This window comes from Macrosteles quadrilineatus, unplaced genomic scaffold, assembly GCF_028750875.1.
Source record: "Macrosteles quadrilineatus isolate MER2022 unplaced genomic scaffold, UCM_ALF_1.0 Scaffold_7__1_contigs__length_78375512, whole genome shotgun sequence".
In the NCBI taxonomy this organism is placed as follows: Eukaryota; Metazoa; Arthropoda; class Insecta; order Hemiptera; family Cicadellidae; genus Macrosteles; species Macrosteles quadrilineatus.
The window spans coordinates 33349486-33373101 of NW_026542600.1; the positions used below are offsets into that span (position 1 = coordinate 33349486).

Here is a 23616-nt window from a genome sequence, read left to right on the forward strand (position 1 = left end):
TAATTATTCCTATGGTTATAACCCAATTGTTTAGTTAGAAATAGGATTATTATTTAATCAAATTATTCTGGTATTATTGGTACATAACAATGGAAGTTTAGTTGAATTGTTTGAATGAAAATAGTGTCAGTCTTAGAGAGAGAGAGAAATATAGAGTTAGAATTAGAAGTAAACATTGAGGTAGCGGCCGAGCTTATCAAAGGCCGAGTTAGGGCAAAGGTCGTGCGGCAATGCAACTGGGCTGCCAAGCCTACCTCCCCTATCTTGGAGGGTACATACCCTGCCACAGCAAAGAGAAGGTAGGTAGTTTGAGAGAATACATCGCGGCGATGCTAGGCTGCTTGGTGGGGATGTACCCCTCCACAGCAAAGAAGAGTTAGGTACCGTGAGGGAATACCTCGCGGTGGAGATGAGCTGATTGGAGGGGCAATACCCTGCCACAGCGAATTGTGTTCGACCGGATTTGGACTATGGAACGAGGTAAGTACCATCTCATGACCGAATAAGTCGTGACACACAAGTTAGGGTAACGCATAGTTACCTTAACCTACAAATCAGTCGGTAGGGTCACGGTAAACATTAGTTACCACGAAAATTTGATCTTAAAGACCATATGGTCAAGTCCAAATTCGAAAACTCGAGGTGGGCGATGATGAGTCCATTGTAGGCGTACTTTGTGGCCGCGGACTAAGCTTAAACCTCGAGATATATAGGGAAATCGATAATTAGGCTAACTTTAGACCCCTGGATAAGACAGCCATACTCTAAACTTTCTGGGAAATTTGTAGAAATCAAAATTTATCGTTAAGGGTAAAAATCCTTCACACAGTCTAACCATTTAAAGCGAAAATAATAGCATAAAGGCCTATCAAGCTCCAATTTAATTCAAACTTAAAATACATATGACAGGGACTTTATGAATTGAAACATAATTTTACAGGGTATAGATTGATAGATATAGTGTAAAACTTTTACCACTGAAGGAGTTTGTTTCTTGACAGCAGTCCGAACTTGATCCACTAATGGGTTGGTACCATTGGCATTTAATACTTGAACTTCTCCTTGCTGTAAAAAAGGTGGAATGATTATAGTTTTATGAGTTTAACAAAAAAAAAGTTTTTCCAGATTTTCTCTAGACCATTTTGAAGAGCTTAAAAACCAAATAATTTAGTACATTGAAATGATTCTATGATTATTGGTTTACGGAGAAAATTGTTAATTCAAAATTCCCATGTTATTCTTATGGAGAATTAGTAAACTGTTGTTTTTTGCTTGTTTATGGGTATATTTGGATCAAACCTTCAAATCGATTTATTTTATACTAAGCTATAAATATTTTACTAAAAACACACTGTATTACCCTCCCTGAAGGCAGCAAGCCTAGGTACTCGTTAAACCTAATGCTATTTGAATAGATTTACAATAGAACCTCGCTAATCCGTCACCGACAGGACCGGGAGCATGGTCGGAACAGCAAAAAGGTTGGATTATCAGAGGAACACGTTTATTGACATAAAAACGTAGTAAAACTGTGTTTTGAACAGACCACGGATAACTGATAACCACGGTTAATCCAACATGACATAAAACAGTTATTTCCAACTCATAAACTAAATGGACGTTAATGTAATATTTTGCATATTACATCTAAAAATACAATTAGTAGGCTATTGTGAAATCATGATAATTATGTTATGTCATTTCCTTGGTTCAGTAATAAAAACTTTAACGTTTATAATCACAGCTTTTTCAAACTTTTACTCAAGCAAACAAATTGCCAAAACAAACATTGTACAGCAAAGTAAAGAACAGAACATTAGAAACTCTAGTAACCTACTGCTAGTTATAGGCTACTGCTACGCTGGGGGTAGCGAAATTCTACCCCCGGATATTTACCCCCATGAAAAAACGCCTACGTCATTTTGACGTCACTAGGGGCGGGGCCTATACACGGTCGAGAATCAGCCCGCGACTGGAAATCTACCCCTCGACATCTACCCCCAGAAGTCTACCCCCGGACATCTACCACAAGACATCTACCCCCAGAAATCTACCCCTGTGGTCAGCTACGCTACGTATCGGCCAAGATGCATTGTTGTAATTGATTTTATCAATTGGTTTATGTAAATCAACGGCCCTTCGGTTAATCATTAGCTTCTAATATCCAGTAAAATATAAGTTGAAAAGATATTAGGAAGACAGATAATGTTAAACAAGACAATGACATATCACATGCTTAATACTAGATATTAGAGGGTAATGATTAACCGAAGAGCCGTTGATTTACATAACGCAAATAATAAAATCAATTATGTCGTAACCTAACGTTACGCTAGAAAAGTGGACAGTAATTATAAAAGAACCACTTACGATCGCTGTTGGACATAGAAGAAGGAGCCGTGACGAATCATCCCACTTCAGGGCTCAGTGCACAGTGCAGCCACCCCGCAAAACATAATAACTCTTCCGTTACTAATAATTATGACTGTTCATATATGAAACTATAATGACTTCTACTACACTCGTCTTCCCCATAAAAAAAGTCAATATCATAAATTCAAAATTAACTCAACTTTCAAAATAAAATAAATTCACTTTCAATAAAATGCAACCAAAATTTCTTCTTCCCATTATTCATTAATAATTTTACAAGTCCAGCCTGTGAGGCTTTCGCACAGTCCGTGCAGACTTCCTCAGCGAGGGTGGTGGGCTGCACTGTGCTAGCGGCGACGCAGGAGTTGGCTGAGGCTGGGCTTGCCCTAGGCTCTCCCTGGGACTGGTAGTAGGCCTAGGTACAGGTGACATCATCATGGGACTAGTTGGTCGATCCTCCGGCGGGGGTGAATTCTTGGGTACTTGGGGTGATACAACGGGATCCTTGGGTGATACAAAAATCTCCTCCTCTTCTGCATACCGAGCTCTCAAGTGATCCGCATGACAAAATCGGGGTTTTCCACCAATAACACTCACCAGATAGGTGACCGGACTTCTCTTTAGAATTATTTTGCCAGGAACCCAAGATATCTTTTCATTTCGGACAGTTTTGACATAGACTGCCTGACCTTCTGAGAAAAATCTGCTTCTTCCCCTAAGCCTATCAGCTGCATCTTTTTGTTCCCTGTGTTTTTGATCAATGGATGACTGGAGATTGGGTTTTAACATAACCAACTGAGTACGAGGCTTCCAAGACAGGAACATTTCTGCAGGGGTTAAGCCAGTAACTGTATTTGGAGTGTTGCGGTACGCAAACAAGAAATTATCTAATTTCATTTGAAGAGTGGTACGCTGAGAACGCTGATGTTCCTCAATCACTTGACGCAAAAGGTTTTTCTTGACCTCCTGAACACTTCTCTCCGCAGATCCATTTGAAGCCGCATGATACGGGGGAGTTAATGTGAACTTCACATTGTTGTTATGCAAAAAGGTTTTGAACTCTTGACTAGTAAAAGATCTTCCGTTGTCCGACACCAGTTCGACAGGCAATCCATACGATGAAAACAAGGTACGGAGTTTCTCAATAACCTTGGAAGAATTCATGGAACTCATGATAAATACCTCTAACCATTTAGAGTATGTGTCAATCAAAACTAAAAGTTGCTGTCTCGACTCTGGATCCTCCGCAAAGTCAATGTGTATCCTCTGCCATCGGGTTGATGTTGTAGGCCATTGCTGCAACGGTACTTTAGGTACCGAATTCCTAGTTAACTGACAAGCAGAACTAGAAGCCACTACGTCCTCAATCGACTTTTCCATGCCTGGCCACCAGACATAACTTCTCGCCAGCATCTTCATGCGCGTAACTCCCGGGTGTTGATCATGCAACATTTGAAGCACAGATGAATACAGTTTCTTTGGAATCACTACACGAGAACCCCACAGCAAACAACCTTGTTCCACGGACAACTCGTCCTTCTTCCTTAGAAAAATAGCTAGTTCCGGCTCAACCGAGCTCGTCCAGCCGTACATCACAAAATCTCGGACCTTCGAAAGAATCGGATCCTTATCCGTCATTTTACCTATATGCAAGGCAGTAATAGGTGCAATGTCCTTGACAACACAGAAATTGTTCATCACTTCTGTACACATATCTACATGTGAAACAAAATTAGCATCCAGCTCTATAGGTTCCGCTTCTGCTAAGGGTAACCTAGACAACGCATCAGCGTGAGGGACATCCACTCCCTTCCGGTACCTAACCTCCAAATCATATGCTGATAGAATCAAGGCCCATCTCTGCAGCCTAGCTGCCGCCATACTAGGAACGCCCTTTTTAGAGCCAAAAATAGCCGTCAACGGCTGATGATCAGTCTGTAGAATACAGTGTCTTCCATATATATACTTATGAAACTTTTTGACTCCAAAGATCAAAGCCAGAGCCTCCCGATGTAACTGGGAATAATTCCGTTCACTGGAACTTAGCGTTTTCGATGCGAAGGCAATTGGCCTTTCCTGCCCATCGATAAGATGAGATAGAACAGCAGCCACCCCTCTGGGACTCGCATCACACGTCAGAACTATGGGCTTTTTAACATCATAGTGAACTAACAAACTTGAGTCCAACACCCATGATTTACTCTCCTGAAAAGTCTTAGAACACACCTCCGACCACACCCATGGATGATCCTTATGTAATAAGTCATAAAAACAGCTTATTCTAGCAGACAGGTTAGGTATAAATGCATGATAATAATTTATTAGACCAATATATGCTCGTAACTCTTCCTTAGTACTAGGCTCAGGCGCTTTACGCAGCGCAGTTAACAAACTTTCTTGTGGACGGAGACCATCTCGAGTAATCACATGTCCTAAATACTCTATTGAAGATTGCAAAAACTTACACTTTTGTTGGTTTACTCGAACACCAAACTCATCAAGGCGTTGCAGCACCTGCGCCAGACGGGCAAGCCCCTCTTCCTTACAGCGAGCCGCCACTAAGACGTCATCTAAGTACGCCACCGTTCCTGGAAGACCTGTTAAAATTTGGTCGATGGCTGACTGAAATATTGCAGGAGCTGAAGACAAACCATATGGTAGCCTTTTTAAACGATACAGACCCTTATGGGTAGCTAGGGTCAACAGATGTTGCGATTCATCCGCTACCGCCAATTGCTGATACGCATTTGAAAGATCAAGGCAGCTAAAAACTGAGCAACCGCCTAGAGTTGCAAAAATATCTTGAGCCTGAGGAAGCGGATAATGTTCCATTTCAATACACTGATTAAGAGTAATCTTATAATCGGCACAAAGCCTAACACCATTAGGCTTAGGGACAACCACAAGTGGAGTGCTCCACTGTGAATTAGTAACTCTGTACGCAACATCCTCTTGAACCATGCGGTCCAACTCACTCTCAACTTTCTCCCTTAACGCAAAAGGCACTGGTCTCGCCTTACAAAACTTAGGGACTGTCCCCTCCTTTAAGACAATATGAGCCTTAACACCCTTAATTTCGCCTGTTCCAGGCTGAAAAACTGACTTAAATTTACTCTTCAATTTAGCAATGTCCAAATCAGAACTGTGATCCACAGTGGCTTTACATGAAAACACATTTTGCCAATCTAACCTCAACTGACCTAACCAGTTTCGGCCCAACAGAATCGGTTGACTCTTACTTTCTAAACTAACTACTGTCAAAGGCAAACTCGCCTGCTGATTATTATATTTAACATTGACATTCACTTGTCCCAGAACAGGTACATCATGACCTGAATAAGTAGTAAGTTTCACATTTGCTGGCCTAAGTTTGAGGTTAGAGAATTTTTCATAAAATATCTCAGAAGGACATATAGTCAAGGCACTGCCTGTATCTAGAATCATTTCTAAATATACATCATTAGCCACTAGGCCTACCTTATAGCCGTTGTCTGATCCTGATTTAAGGTTGTACAGACCTATCTCTGCCATTGGAACTTCTAGGCCTAGGCCCACCTCTTCCTCCACTTGATGGACCCCCATCCTAGGTGTCGACTTTTTACCATGGAAACTAGAAGATTTCTTGGCTTTACACACTTTCTTGAGATGACCTACTCTCTGACAACCGTGACACTTGTAACTGGCGAACGCACACGCACTAGGCCAATGACCCGCAGAACCACACCTCCAGCAAGAGTTTCTAGAATTTTGATTTTCACTACTCCTATGCATGAAAGTTTTAGGCCTATTTTGACTTTTCACATTGATTTTCGCAATGTCCCCACGAGGTTGCACAAATAGGCTTGACTGCGATTCGGCCTGTTCTAGCCTGAGCGCTGACGCATAAGCTTCGTCAAAGTCCAATTCCTCCGACAACAATTTCTGCCGGATAGTTTCATTAGAAATGCCGGAAATCACTTTGTCCCTCAAAGCGTCTTTCAAAAAGGTACCAAATTTGCACGAACTAGCTAAATGTTTTATTGAAACCACAAACTCCGCTATGCTTTCGCCCGGCTTTTGCACACGAGAGTAGAATACATATCGCTCCGCCACAACCAACTTCTTGGGCGCATAATGTAATTTCAACAACGCTGCAAGTTCATCATAGGTCTTAGAATCTACCTCTACCGGTGATAATAAATCGGATAGGACCGATAAAACCCTGGGACCAATAACTGTAATTAAAACCGACACCTCGTTCTCCTTCTTGAAACGTTGTTCGCTTTGAAAAAATGTTTCAGGCGCAACAAATAGGGCACAATGTCCTCCTCACTTGGATTAAATTCAGAAATCCTGCCAACACTAATACTCGCCATTTTTAATCATCTCAACTATAATACGCACTAAAACAACAACTGTTATCGCGTACTACCCTAACTATGATAAAAAGGTTTATTACCGACTGCGCCAAAATGTCGTAACCTAACGTTACGCTAGAAAAGTGGACAGTAATTATAAAAGAACCACTTACGATCGCTGTTGGACATAGAAGAAGGAGCCGTGACGAATCATCCCACTTCAGGGCTCAGTGCACAGTGCAGCCACCCCGCAAAACATAATAACTCTTCCGTTACTAATAATTATGACTGTTCATATATGAAACTATAATGACTTCTACTACAAATTACAACAATGAATATTGGCCGATACGTTGCAGAGCTGACCGTGGGTAGATTTCCGGGGGTAGATCTCCGGGGGAGATCTCCGGGGGTAGATGTCTGGGGGTAGATTTCCAGTCGCGGACTGATACTCAACCGTGTATAGGCCCCGCCCCTCGTGACGTCAAAATGACGTAGGCGTTTTTTCATGGGGGTAAATATCCGGGGGTAGAATTCCGGCGACCCCTACGCTGTTTCAGGACGGAAGAATGTCGATAAAAACATTAGATAACGCATAAAAAAAGTGTAAAATACTAGTAGTCTACTTATAAAGATAACACTGACATAAAAACATTGCGTATTCTTTCTCTTTGTTCTTCTATTCTTTCTTAAGTTTCTCTTCATCCACCCATTCAACAAGTTGCCATGGTTACTTAACACCCAATCACAGTCCACTAAGGTTGTCATGATTACCAAATACCCAATCACAAATGTTGTGACATAGCAAGCGCACAGCAGATAGATGTGTCATGTGTAGGCCTAAGGAGCAGACGATTGTCAGTGCAAACGGATAGCTTGACCTTGAAGCTTAGATCGGCATTCCTTTGTTTTGCTTCCATTTTATTTTTATCAAATGAACCGTGATTTTTCAAAAACAATAATGTGGGAGCCTACTTAATATTAATAATGGGCAGACATGGTTAAATATACAACGAATTTCAACACATTAGACTAAAAAAAAACACAAGTTAGCGGAAGTCTATTATGTTGGTGGCACCGTTGGACCAAGCAAGGAGTTGGACCATCAGAGGTCGGATTAGCGAGGTTCTACTGTAATTAAAAATCAAATCAGGCAAATGGAAATTCGCTTATCTTCAGGTTTGCTGCGGCGGGGTATATTTAATATTTGATATTATACTTTGAATATTTGATATTATTAGCTTAACAGGTTTTCATGATGATTTTGGATTTTTTAACTTGCATAGTAAGAGAAAAACTAAGATTTATGTCTGGACAGATTTAAAAAAAGAATATTCACTCTAGGTCTAGAAAAATTACTAAGATTCACTAACCCCAAGGTAATTTATACGAGTACCATAAAATGAAAACTATGAGACAATGGACAGAACTCATAGACTTCTCATCAGATTGTTAAGCTCGAGGCCTGTTTTGATATATATATTTCATGTTGGTAACATCTGAGTGTGCTTATTTCAGCAAATATTCCTCTCTTATTTTAGGGTATATTCTATTATTCTATGGTTAGTGTTCTATAGTTTGATTAAGCAATAGTTTACAAAGAGATTATATTCAGTTAATCTAGTTTCAAAATTTGAAGTTCGTTAAACAACAAGATAAAAATCGTAAACAAACTCTACATAACCTGATAAACCCAACCTTAAAAATGTCTTTTTTAGGAAGCATTATTAACCTGTGTTAATGATAACATTAAAATATCACAACTCACTTGTTCAAGCTGTGAATTATTTGTTTGTGATGTTATAGCTCGTGCAAATTTAGCCAGTTCTCTAAGTTTCCTGGGATAAGGAGTTGGAGCTCTCATCAACACACTTTGCCTCTCCTGAGTTGTACTTATAGAAAACCTTATCTTTGGTCTGTCGAGGCTCCTCTGCTTCTGAGCTCTGCCAGGCGTTTCATCGCCAGGAACATACGTGAAGGAGTCTGGAACACATTGGAAGTTAGAACAGATTACTTTATAGCTTATAACTATTCTACTGTGTTTCATTCCACAGTAAAATTTAAATTTAAATTAAATTAAACATGAAAACTAAAGCTTTTGGTTTCAACTTTAAAAAAGTACAATGTTTATTTGAACAGATATTGCAAATTGCAATGCAAGAAATAATAGCAACCAAAGCTTCTGGGTATCAAACCAGAATCATGATACAGGGTGAGGCAATGAGAACACCACAATTTATAAATAACACAAATTTAATATTATTTACACTATACACATAAATAGAATATTAAAGCAAAGGTTATCTAATGCCATTTAAACTTGATAGTCATTTGTTCATTTCTTAAAAACTACATCATTTAAGTGACGACCTTGAACACGTTGACATTCCTCGACTCGCTTGGAAAACCCGTTGAATATTCGTTCCAGCATTTCTTGAGGAATTGCTTGAACTTCCTCGGCGATTCTTTGCAAATTTAAGCAAATCTTTGGGACATATTTGATAAACCTTGAACTTTAAATAGCCTCATAGAACGAAAACACAAAAGACAAATCTGGTGATCGAGCTGGCCAGGGTATGTCACCAAATGTTGAAATCAAACGACCTTCAAATGACCTGAGTGCGGTCATGGAGTTATCGGCTGTGTGTACTCTCCATCCTGCTGGAAGTAGAGCTGCTCTGTGTCGATTTCCAACTCCTCCAAATGTAGGATAAAAAAGTTATTTAACATGTTCACATATCGATCTGGATTCACGGTTACTGAATTACCACCATTATCTGTAAAGAAGTAGCGTCCAAAAATTCTCTCCACACCAGACTGTCATTTTAGGGCTGTGTAAAGGCTTAAGGCGGGGACACACTTGTCATACACCCTTCCGATCCGACTCCGATCATACTGTGGTACGACTGTCGGAGAGGGGAATGTTACTTAACTTTAAACGCGGGTGTTTACACCTCTCCGACACGCGTCACGTCATGCTCCGATACTACTCCGATTTTGACTCCGATCATGCACCGACACTGCAGTCTATTCGTTTGTCGGATGCAGGACGGGTTGTTTCTTAGAAATCACCTTTATTCTTAAGTTTTAAGAATAATGATTTAAGATAAATATATGCCGATCCTTGATGTGAAATCTGTGCGTGCATACCTTAAATTTGAGACCTCGATCATGAAAATCGGACGGGTAGAAGAGCCAAACGAACTTGAGAGAGAAACCCTAATGTGCTTAATATATAAGATGGGCACTTAAGTAAACCACCTAACTTTCTTTGCATGCAGAATGAACCCAAATTCTTCGTTTTCCACTGCCCTCCAGAGATGTCTGACTTTCTTCCTCTTCATCTAGACAAACCGCCATCATGGCTGAATCCCAAAGTCCAAAGTTTTTGAACATGTTTACCACCTTCTGCACGTAGTACACAGAAGCAGCAGCGGTTCTGTTGTCGCTGGTTGTTTGGCAACAGGCTGGCGATTGTTGGTCGACCCGGTGGAGAAAATCGGAGACGGGTCGGAAGCGCGTATGACATGTGTGCTCACCCCCTCCGATCCCTATGTTTCTTGACGTGGCCAAAAAGGTAAAAATGTGCTTCACGTGCTTCATGCTTCATCAGACATTATTAACAGGTCCGACAAATTTGGCACTTGATTTTTGACTGTATGTATTTGATCACAGAATATTACTCTTCGATTGTAGTCTGGTGCTTTAAGTTCTTGCACAAGTTGAATCTTGTAAGGATGGAAATGAAAATCTTAATGCAAAATTCTTCATAGAGGTCTGTTGAAAATCTGAAGTGCCAAAACTTGTTTCCTGGCGAACCTCTTTGGACTTCGGGTTACAGCAACTAGCACTTTTTCACCATTGGTTGGTGTACGTAGAGTCTTGCAGCTTCCACAATTTTTTTGTGTTGATGCCGTACTTCTAAGGCCTACCATACACGTTCCGGTTTTCCTTCAGTCCCGGACTGTACAGTCCTGGACTGAAGGAAAAACTGAACGTGTATGTCGATTCCTTCAGGCAGATCGTTGGCCAGACGGCCTTGAGGCCGATTTGAACGTGTATGGCGAATCCCGCAGTCCAAGACAGTGCTGCTTCCCCCTCCCCCTATAAATTTTAAGCATTATCGCTTTCGCACACATCCTTTCTTCATTGTGAGTCAACTACTGATGAAAGCATAATCGGAGCTGTGTTGTTTGTTGTTTTGTTGGTATAGTTTTTGGATTTTGGCGCTGTAGTGTTGTGTAGTGATTTCGTTAGTACTCCACATTAATCATGTCTACCTGGTCAAGAGCCTTCACACTGGAATTCATTGAGAAATACTGAGGTCACGAATGCATATGGAAAATTAAAAGTAAAGAGTACCATAACAGGGAAATGAGGGAAGCAGCCTATCAATAATTATTGGATTTTGTGAAGAAGGCTGACCCAAAAGCCACAAATGACACTGTGGTTAAAAAATAAATAATTTAAGAAGTGCGTTTAGAAAAGAGTTGAAAAACTCCAAACTGTGCAGTTCCGGACTGAGCGTGTGTTCCCCAGCACCAGTCTTTGTGTGTGTTATACCAGTCTTTGGTCACGACTCCGGCAGGCCTAGTAATTTTACCCAGTTCCCTATAGTTTTCCGATCTGGAACAGCACCATGTCGTTCAACGTTGAAATATGTTCTAAAAAATCTCTGAGTCTGTCTTTACAAAAGAATCACTATTCTTTAAAAAAGTTTCCACAGCAAAAGAACGATGTTCAGGACTCCAAAGTGCCATGTTTACTAAAATGGCATAGCATAATTGTGGTTATAAGAACAGCTGTTAATTCATTGTTGCAACAATTAACATGTGACAGCTAAAACAAATTGTGGCTTTCTCATTGCCTCACCCTGTATTTATATTAATGGATAACTAAAAAAAATAAAAAAGATTATATAAATGTGAAGTTTTATTTATGAAAAAGCTCATTTGTATATGGGTAGGGAACTCTACAACCAGCTCCCTAACTAAATCAAGTTGACAGAAAAGATGGCTATTTTTAAAAATTATTTTTACTAATTACTAATTACAATAAAATCAAATCCATGATATAATGTATTTATTTGTGAATAAAATGACATTTCATATATTTACTAGTGAACACTACTCGTATCACTCTGTATGACAAAAAAATATTTCATTTAATTTTTCATTAATAGGAAACAGCTTGGTCGATTTAAAGAATGGTATATGGTTAAATAATAATTCATTAAATGTGTCTTAAAAGAAATGTAATGCTACAATTTTTAACAATACTAAAAAAGATAACAAACAATGATTAACAACAATGTGATCATCTCTAAAAGAGCAAGAGTTGACACTTTACTTTGACTGTAGAAGCCTACTTTCCAGTTTAATAAAAGATAGCAGATGAAGTAAATACTTAATTTATTTGAAAAATGAGAAACTTGAGAATATTTTCAATGTAGGAAACCAAAATGTGTCTTCTATGAAAAAAAATAATTCAAAGCTCACGTAAAACCCACCCAACTTGAACACACCCAAAGAATTATTGGTCTTAGATTATTTCTATTTGGTTTAACAAAACATAAAATCTTCTTTTGATTATCTTTGTGAAGTATGAATAATATGAGTATGAATATTATGAATCATAAAAAGGGTTTTTTATGAAGTGGTATTAAAAACACACCTCTACTACATGTCTCTATGTCTTGGTTAACCAGTTGGTACCTTGCAGCATAAAGTGTAGTACTACTGAGAAAGTATGTACGGTGTTTGAACTGTTGTAAACAAAAAGGTACTTACAAATCATCTGTTAAAACTGTGTTCTTATAATAAACAAGAATTAGTACATCATATTAAAGTAAAACCTTATTTGTACGGCATTTTTAGACAATGTGTAGTTTTTACCTTGCAGATAGTCAGTTTGAGGCAGCAGGTAGCAGGTGAGCACCATGGAGTGAGACTTGGGGTCGTACTCCTTGACTAACGGAGTCAGAGGCTTGCTCTGGTTGTAGACTAACCATAGAGCCTTGAGTCGTCTCAACTTGAGTACAGACATAGGCAGACTTCGCAACTTGTTGTTGGTTAGGCTTAGTACAGTCAGGTTAGTCAAGTTGCCTATCTCTGCCGGAATGTACCTCAAAAGGTTGTTTTGAATTGTGAGTATCCTGAGGCTGATGCAGCTCCCTAGTTCTAAAGAAAATTGTTTGAGTTAAAAATATTGTATTAAATCTTGCGATATAGACTTATGGCATTCAATAAACATGACATGATTTGTTGTGTGTTGTTTGGAATGAAACTTAATGTAGAATTAATTATAATTACTAAAAAAACCGTAGAACTAGGTAAAATTAAATATTTTATACAGATAGGCAGATTCTTTCACATATGCTGTTCCACATGAGCCTTGGGCCAGTGCATATAGAAGATGTCAAGCAAAGCAAGGGAGGAGCCGGTAAAGAACTATAATTAACTATACTGAGACATATTAGTATTTAGTGGCATAACTCTAATATGACCCTACGACATTGCTGCTATGGGTTCCTCCTCTATTGCACTACCGATTGAGCCGCCAACTCTTAACCAAGATTCTCAAAGTTTTCACTTTCACAATGTATAATAATTGCATACCAAATTTTACTTTCTTCGTAGAATACAACAGAGAGTGGCAACTGCATATTACCGCAAGTATAAATTAGTAATGTTTACTTCAGTATCCAACAATAAAGGATTAATATTTTAATTGAGATTATATTTTAGAAACATAGCAATAAATCCTGAACGAAATTATAAAATTAGAACTCTACAGAGAAAGTTTAACTATCATTTATCACTTTGAAAGGTTTCTGAGGTAGATTTAACTTGTCATATTTTTCCTACCAAATAAAATTTCATTGGCTGCATGTATGATCATAGTTAAGTTGCTTAGCAGAAGATGCATCCTTAAAATATAAAACTTACAGTCAAGAAAATCCTTTGGCTGCATAAAGAAACAAAAAACTATTAAAAGACTTCATCAACAGTCAAAGCATTGCAATTAATACACAACATATATTAAATAGTATACACTTACTGAATAAGTTAATAACTTTTAGCTTTTTGTATTGCTTAACAATGACTTGGTGATTATTATTTAAAATGACTGTTTACTTTCTTCATTAAGGTCACCAGCAAAAATCTTATTATTATACTATAAAACCATGGAATAGTACATACATAATTAAGTAACTGTGCTAACTCTGTTCCTTCAGCTATAAAAAATTCTGTTTGCATTTGTTCCCATGAAAATATTTTACGATACAGTACTATTTCATTGACAAGTGAGAATGTAATATTTCAGAGAAGAGAAGAGAGGGAAACAGGTCCTCGACGTAGGAAGTGGTGAAGGAACTAGTAAATGCGAGCGGTCCGGAGTGTGGGAACTGTTTATGACGATTAGATTAAGGTATCTGCGATCCTAAAATGCCGTGGGAAGGGAGGGAAACTGGTCCGTGACGTAGGAAGTAGTGAAGGAAGTAGTAAAGGTGAGCAGTCTGGAGTGTGGGAACTGTTTATGACGATTAGATTAAGATATTTACAATCCTAAAATTCTATGGGAAGGGAGGGGAAACAGGTCCGCGACGTAGGAAGTAATGAAGGAATTATTAAATGCGAGCAGTCCGGAGTGTGGGAACTTTTTATGACGATTAGATTAAGGTAGCTGCAATCCTAAAATGCTATGGAAAGGGAGGGAAACAGGTCCGCGACGAAAGAAGTGATGAAGGAAGTAGTAAAGGCGAGCAGTCCGGAGAGTGGGAACTGTTTATGACGATTCGATAAGGTGTCTGCAATCCTAAAATGCTATGGGAAGGGAGGAAAACAGGTCCAAGACGTAGGAAGTGGTGAAGGAAGTAGTCAAGGTGAGCTATCCGGAGTGTGGGTACCGTTTATGACGATTATATTAAGGTATCTGCAATCCTAAAATGATATGGGATGGGAGGGAAACAGGTCCGCAACTTAGGAAGGGGTAATGGAAGTAGAAAAGGCGAGCAGTGTGGAGTGTAAGAACTGTAAACAGTTTGTAGCAGTTAGAATAATGTATCTGCAATACTGAAATGCTATGAGAAGGGATGGAAACATGTCCACGACAAAGGAAATGGCGAAAGAATTAGTAAAGGCTAACTACAGTGCGAAGTGTGGGGAATGGATTCATGTATCTGCAATACTATGACTGCTTTCAGAGTAAACTAATGATTTTCCCCGAGCAAAGCTCGGTCCCCAGGTACTGAAGATTTATATGAGCATTGGTGATCGTTTTTGTCCGAACATTTTCATATTTAATTTTATTCTCTAAATTTTTCTTTGAATTATAATGTCTTGCATAGTTTGTAGAATATATATTTTTAATACAATAAGGGCATATAAAATATTTTTATTTTGCCGTTCCATTTATTAGGAGAAAATTCTTCTAATTAATAGAAATAATTTTTATTTAGAAATTATATTTTATAAGTTTTATAACATAAATAGTATACCACTAATTACTGGTTAATTTATGTTTTCTAGAGTATATTTTCAATAAAATCAGCTATCAACTTACTACTGGTCAATTTATATTTTAAAGAGTATTTTTTTAATAAAATTGTAACTTTTTTTAAACTAGTAAAAATAAATAGTAGTAAATATTTCAGTTATGTTATTGAATTTTTGTTATATTTTCTTTATGAATTTTACTTTCTAAATATATGGAATAGTTGTTGACCCATTTAATATTTCTTCCACGCACACAAAATTGTGGTTTTAAAAACATATGTCTAATAAATTCAATACAAATTTCAAACTTTTTATTTTTACTATAATAAGAGTTATGAAAGTTTACTATACCTTCAATTACTTTACAATTTAAACACTCTTTTTGATTTCTTTCAATTACTTTAATATTATTAAATAATTCTTTTCTATACAATTTATCACATTCTTTACGATAACAATATAAACCATCTTTTGCTGAATTTCTTTCTGAAAAATCAGATACTGTACATTTTTATTTAATTTACATCTTGCACATTTCTTCTCCATTTATATAGTGGAAAATTTAATTTTCTCAATTAATAATCATAAAAACTACCAATTATATCTTCATCATTTAAGTCTTTAATATTAAATATAACAAGATTTGTATTATTGATTTTGGAAACAAGAAATATTTCTCTCAACCAATTGTTTTTATATTTATTTGAAAAGGTTGATTTTTTTATTTCCTATCCTGACTCTTATAATTTTTTTATTTAGATTTTGTGATTATTTTTGGTGGGTTATATTTAAAAAATGTATCTAAGTCCATCCTTTTCATTTTACATCAATTGATTTCATTTTAATTGTTGAATGAAACAAATTATTATATTCTTTAACTATTTTTAGAAGAATATCAATCCATCTAAAATTTGTATTAATTTCAAATAAAACTTTCATTTTTGTCATTTTGAGTTCTGTTATATCTTTTTTAATAATACTGTACTTGATTTTTCTTCATTTTCTGTATGATACAATTTAATATTACACTTCTTCAAAACTTCATTAAATTCTTTGTTTATAAATTCTAATCCTTTTTCTGTATGTAATAAGTTTGGTGAATTATGGCAAATTTTTACTGCATCTTTTATTATTTGTTCAATTGCTATTGATATATTTTTCCCATCTTTTCTCTTAAAGGTTTTGACCAAACATATTTGGAAAATGTATCAATAACATTCAACATATATTTATAGCCATCATTCTCCTTTTCATTATTTCTTATAATAATTAAATCAGCTCCTCATAAATCATCAATACCTAATGTAATTATTTTTCTTTTTGGAAATTTCTTTATGATTGGAGCATGAATTTCTTTAGCTTCAGTTATTTGATCTTTTTTATTTAATTCTTTTTTAATTATTGGTTTAAGTTCCTTTTTAACTATCTTACTTTTATTTGTTTTACATATTGAACATTTAGTAGCAATTCTAAATAATCCATTTTTCATTCAAAAAAATTTTTGGATGAATGATTTTAGTTTTCTTCTTACATTTATGACAGTGAATAAATTCTTCCATTTGGTTCTCCCATTTACATATAAGTTTTTTTTTATATAAATGGATATGTGTAATATGTCATAATCATAATAATTTTACATTAATTGGAAGCTATGTAGGATGTAATATGTGTAAAAGAATTATTTTTGAGAAAAAAAATAAGAGAACAAATAATAAGAATAAAAATCTTAGTATATGGATATTAAGACAATTTTATCATTTTCAACCATATCATACATAAAAATTAATTAATTAAATTTATGCATTAGGCCTATGTATTTTAGATAATAGTTTTGAAATAACACCTAAAAATGTGAAAGGAATTATACAAATTGGATATTTTACTATCAGTTCGCTTATATACAAAATATTCAATATTGATTTTGAATTGAATTTTAAGGATGAACAAAATATGACATTAATTTGTAATGCATATTTCGGTTTTACAAAAAGAAATATATTATTTAAGAAATTGTTAACAATGATTTTTAGACATTTCGAACTTTATTTTTGTATAAAACCATATTTTGATGATAATTGTTTAAGATTTTTTAATCATCTAACAAACATTAATGATCCATTTATAATAAATCAACATTGTTATTTTTTTGAAAACATAAAGGTTACATCAGATATTCATATAATTAAATTATTAACTAGTTTGTTGGAACTGATGTGTGATTTTTCTAAATCTTTTTTTTTTAATAGATCTGCTAGAAGAGATTAATAATACTGGAGAATGTAAATTTAAAGAATATAAACCATTAAAAAATTTGGAATTGAAAACAAAAAATATTGATGAATTTGAAAAAGTGAAAGATAAATATGGACCCACAATTATTGTTGGATTAGAAAATGTAAAGTTCATTTGCCTCATAGATTTATTAGCATTTTGGATGGAAAAAACAATTAAAGAACTAAATAAAAATTATTTAAACTTAATTATAACTGAAATTAAAACGTTTAAAGATCAAGAAACTGTTTTGCTTAGATTTGAATAAAACATTATTATAATTTTACTTGTTTTAAAAACATTTTGGTTTGTAGACAATTGCATGAAAATGTAGGCATATTCATAGAAACTTTATCAAAATTGTATGCTTTTTCCTGAAAAATTGTAAAAATGTTCAAAATTGGCCTAAAAGAGGCAAAATTTTAGCTTAATATACTAAGTGAGGCCTGTAACTTAGCCCGCGACGGAGTCAAAGAGGTGCCTCTCGCTTAGGTTCACTGATTGTGGACCACATTTCAGCAACTTTGGATCGTGTGAGAGCTCTCTCCCGTGGAAAGATGATGTTCCGGAAAACTGACAGTGAGGGGGTGTAAGGGGAATCTCAAAGTGGCCCATGTCAATATAAGGTCTCTAAACACAGCCTTCAATGAGCTGTGCTCAATTGTTGATGACTTTAGTTTTGACATATTAGGGGTTACTGAGACCTGGCTCCACCCAAACACACCCACAGACAGTTATGCTATACCAGGATATTCAATGCTTTGTTGTGATCAAATTGCTAAAAATGGTTACCCAGGAGGTGGTGTAGCATTGTATGTGAAAGACGGCATCGACTTTCAGCTGTACCACTTATCTGACTTCATCGATCCTGGTATCAAGCATCTCTGTGTGGTGGTGAGTTTCAAAGGCAGTAAGTTTGGTATATGTGTGGTTTATCGTCCTTCCTAAGTTGGGTACACTCGCCTTTCGGATCTGGTTCGCTCCCTTGTTATTGACCATGCGGTTGAAGTTAAATCAGTCATTTATTTGGGGGATACTAATATTGATATGCTGTCACAAACCTGCGAAACAAATTACTTGCGTAGGCTGATGAAAGAATCTAACACTATTCAAACTGTCAGCGAGCCTACAAGGGTGATAGAAACCTCGGAGAAATTAATTGACCACATCATAGTAGACAAATCGGCCGAGATTGAAAGAGTTGGAGTCATAGACACCCCCAGCATAGTTGACCACAGAGGAATGAGGATGACTGATCATAAACTATCAAGATTGATGTTGTATATCTTGCAAGAAAGACGAAAGGGGTCGAAGCTAATCACATTTAGAGATTTTTAGAGAAATTTAATGCAGATACTGCACTAAACATAATTGCTGATACTAACTGGAATTGTGTGTACAAGCTAGAGTCTCCTGGCGAAATATAGCAATTTATTGCTGATCATATAAAGAAAGTGTTTGATGAGGTTGCTCCTATTGTTTGTAAGAAGGTAACACGGAAAAAACCTCCTTGGATAAATGAAACCATTAAAGAATTGTCAATTGTTAAAAATAAACACCGTAACAAATATTGGAGGACCAGAGATTATTCAGACTGGTACGAGTATAAAATTATAAGAAATAGTTTGAATGTGATGATCCAAGAGGCTAAGAAAATATTCTTTTCTAACAAGCTTGCCTCGTGTGAAAACCCTGCAGAGTTCTGGAATTGTTTAAAAAGTTGTGAGATTGTAAGTAGTAAGAGAAATAGTAGGCTCCCCCCTGATTTAGACATTAATAAGATAAATGAATATTTTGTCAATATGGGATCTGGAAAAGATAGACATTGGATTGCTGAATAAACTTCAACAAGATAAAAAACATGGAGAAAACGATAAGTTTGAATTTAAAATTATTCATTATATTGAATTTTAGCCTCCTGATCACATTTAAATACTAAATAATGGTGTAAATACATGCATTTATGTGATCAATGTGTTGCTAAATTGCAACCGGTTTCGACTCACAAAGGAGTCATCGTCGGGCCAGTACAGATGTCTTCTTGCTTCATTCGAAGTTCGTCAATTCATAATAAATAAATACATTTAACACGCACACGTACACGAACACAGAAACGAACATTTAGGGTTAAAAACTCCCCCGTCTAGACATAACCCCCGCCCGATCACGTCGTGTCCCATTACCGTTCCTTCGTTTTTAACCCTAAATGTTCGTGTACGTGTGCGTGTTAAATGTATTTATTTATTATGAATTGACGACCTTCAAATGAAGCAAGAGGACATCTGTACTGGCCCGACAATGTTTGTACTGCGAGTCGAAACCGGTTGCAATTTAGCAACACATTGATCACATAAATGCAGGTATTTACACCATTATTAAGTGTTAAAATTATTACAGAAAATGATGTTAAAGAGGCAATGAACTCAATAAAATCAAAAGCTCTAGGTGTTGATAGTATATCGTACACGTACAAATGATAAAATCTGTTAGCCCATATGCAATTGGAGCAATAACACATTTGATAAACATGAGCATGGCCTCTGGTGTTTTTCCTAAAAGTTGGAAGATTGCCCATGTGTAACCATTGCCTAAGGTTGATGCGCCAAAAACCGTCCAGCATTTAAGACCTATCTCCGTGTTACCTGCAATGTCAAAAATAATGGAAACGATAGTAACTCTAAACAGATTGCTTCATTTCTAGATGATTTTGATAAATTGCCTAACCTACAATCAGGGTTTAGAACAAACCACAGTACTTGTACTGCACTGACTAAGATGTTTGGGGATCTATTCGATGAAAAAGATAAAGGACTCTACAGCACATTAGCTATTCTAGATTATTCCCAAGCATTTGACTCTGTTGATCATGAATTAATATTGGCCAAAATTAAGTGCTATGGCCGCAGTGAAAAAGTTGTTTGTTGGTTTCGGCCCTATTTGGAGTCCCGACTGCAGGTTACAAAAATTGGGAGTGAGACATCACATCCACTTTGAAAATTGTGTGGTGTTCCTCAAGATAGTTGTTTAGGACCTATGCTGTTCAATTTATACACACACATCTGACTAGTCCAGAAGTGTAGAGTATTTACAGCACACTTGTATGCTGATAACTGCCAACTACACTTTGTCATACAAGTCAGACATGACATCAGAAGCAATACGGCTCATCAATTTTGATTTGCACAGCATTTTTCAATGGTCTGTAATGAATAGCCTTGGATTGAAAGTTGACAAGTGCGTCGTCATGCATACTGGACTAAACATTATGATCCAGAAATTGAGTAAATCTGCTATAGAAATCACCCTTGATGGCATGTGATTGTCTGTTTGCGACACTGTCAACACGCTCTAGGTGTTGTACTTGACAAAGACCTCTCCTTTTCTGACCATGTCACATCTGCAGTTCAACGCGCAGTGGGTAGACTGAGAGGTCTAATCAGATTTAAAACTCTACTGCCGGAAATATGCCAAAATGCAACTCATGCGGTCCTTGGTCCTCCCAGCCTTTACATATTGCTTTCCTGCATATGGGAACAGCATCTCTAAGGAGGATATGGCAAGAGTTCAAATAATTCAAAATTCTTCCATAAGGTTTATTTTTTGCCTTTACCGCTTTGACCACGTGTCCTCCTTCCGAGATGCTGCAAAGCTCATCCCAATGGATGACATATGCAGGAGGCTGACCTGCTGCCTGGTCCACAAAGTGCTCACGCTGGGAGAGCCTCAGTACCGGTACAGTACAGGGGGAAGATCTGTCTGCGTGGTAATCGTTCCGACCGCAGGCTTAACTTTCCTAAAGAGAGGCTTGAGGTTGGAAGAAAGTAATTTTCTTATTTCAGCCAGCAGTTGTATAATGGCCTCCCTCAGGACATATAGAACTCCAAATCATATGGCTCATTCAGAGCCGCAATTAAGAAAAACAACTGTAAAATGTAAATTGTTAATGTTTTTTCTTTGTAATTATTTGTATATTATATTTGTGTATACAGGGTTAGGCAAAAGTCTGGAACCCCCAAGTTAACTTTTTAACGCGTTGCAGTATGAAAACCAAACTCGGCACATATTTATAACATAAGAAATTGTACTTTTTCATCAAAGTTACAACTTAGCCCCAGGGCAGCCCCAAATTTGCAAATGTAAACATCTATCATGTGACCCCTCATTTTAAAGGGTTTATCAACAGAAATTGAATGGCGCAAACCAGAGGTCAATATCGCACACAACTTATCAAAATGGCAGCCATTTTAATTTAAGATGAGCAAGCAAGATAAAGTCTGGACACCCCCAGTTAACTTGATAATGTGTGGCAGTGGAAAAACCTAACTCGGCTCATGTTTACAACATAAAAAATGCACTTTTTCATTAAAGTTAGAACTTGTACCCGGTCCCCAAAATGGGGTGTTTTGGGGGCAGCCCCAAATGTTCAAATGTAAACACCTATTATGTGACCCCTCAGTTTAACGGGTTTCTCAAGACAAATTAAATGGCGCAAACTAGAGGTCAATATCGCACCCCTAATCAAAATGGCAGTCATTTTTAAATATCCCCTATTAACTTTTTAACAGGTTATAGCAGGAAAACCAAACTCAGCATACCTTTATAAAAAAGAGAATTCACCTTTTGGTCAGGACCAAAATATTAAATTTTTAAAGTTAACTGGGGGTGTCCAGACTTTATCTTGCTTGCTCATCTTAAATAATTAAAATGACTACTTTGATTAGGTGTGCGATATTGACCTCTGGTTTGCGCCATTCAATTTCTGTTGATAAACCCTTTAAAATGAGGGGTCACACGATAGGTGTTTACATTTGAAAATTTGGGGCTGCCCCCAAAATACCCCATTTTGGGGGCTGGGGCAAAGTTGTAAATTTGATGAAAAAGTGCAATTTCTTATGTTGTAAATATGTGCCGAGTTTGGTTTTTCTACTGCAACGCGTTAAAAAGTTAACTGGGGGTTCCAGACTTTTGCCTAACACTGTATATTAGGCTAGTTTAGTTTTAGTTTAAATAATGAAATGATGAAATAATGATTTATTCCACCATAATAACATAAAATACAAATGAAATAAAAACTCGGAATTACGTTGCCACAGCATCCAGTTTGACTTAAGTAAGTTTGAAAAACGTGTATATGAAACTCCCTTGCAAATAAAGGCCTTTTTATTTATTTATTTTATTTATTTATTATTGTTATGTAGCTAATGGATACGGAGAAAGTTCCAAAAAAATTTAAATTTAAAATTCCCATATTATTCTTATGGAGAATAAATAAGTATCTCTTGTAGTTTGCTTGTTTATGAACATATTTTGATCGAATTTGGAAGATGCATTTATTCCTTACTAAACTATTAACATTAAAAAATCACTTTTTTACTCTCCCTGTGGCAGCAAACCTAAGTACTCCTTCAACGAATTCTATTTAAATAGGGAATAAATGTAATATTTTTAACCTTCCATCGGGCGCATCACGGAAGTTACCTCCGGGTCACTACTTTTTTCATTATAAAAATCATAGTATGTGTTCGGCAGGGCTGTGGCCTGATTTATCTCACGAACCTCTTTTGCAGAATCGGTTTTGTATACTCTTACCCCTTTCCCAGTTGTCAGTCGACCTTGGGGGGTGGTTTGCGTCACTACTGGAAGTAGCTTCCGTGAGCGCCCTGTGATGCAACGGGTTTCCCAGAGCCTAGTTCCGTGTGCGCCCTTGTGTGTGACCTTATTTAGTGATATTATAAAATGGATAAAAAAGAACTAATTGCAAGATTGTTGTCTAGTGTTGAAAGGGAAGACATTGAACAACATTTAGTAGAAAGAACTAATGGTACGTGAGTTCGGAAACCTCTTTTTCAAGAAAAAGAGCTTTGACAAAATGTGTAGTCCTTCTAACAAATTATTTTTTTGCATTAGACAATAGGTGTTTTATTTCAAATACCATTGCAATTTTTTCTAAAGAGCTTTGACAAAGTAAGTTGTCCTTATGAAATAATTATCTTTTTTCATAATACCATAGCCTAGGTGTTTTTATGTCATACACTGATGCAATTTTTGTCTAAGAGCTTTGATTGAATGAGTTGTCCTTGTACAAAATTATTTTTATTATTAGACCATGTACATGTTTATATGTCATACAATAATAA

General features: G+C 36.5%; 1 protein-coding gene across 5 annotated transcripts in view; it reads right to left on the reverse strand.

Moving 5' to 3' along the window:
* The window catches only part of LOC128997891 (erbin-like), a 95518-nt gene that overhangs the window by 27992 nt on the left and 43910 nt on the right, over positions 1-23616 (reverse strand). For all 5 annotated transcript variants that reach the window (XM_054423675.1, XM_054423674.1, XM_054423677.1 and 2 more), the window contains 3 exons: positions 12605-12889; positions 8479-8693; positions 976-1065 (listed from right to left, as the gene is read on the reverse strand). In XM_054423675.1, coding sequence (XP_054279650.1) covers positions 976-1065; positions 8479-8693; positions 12605-12889 — 590 coding nt within the window. The remainder of the gene's footprint in view (positions 1-975; positions 1066-8478; positions 8694-12604; positions 12890-23616) is intronic.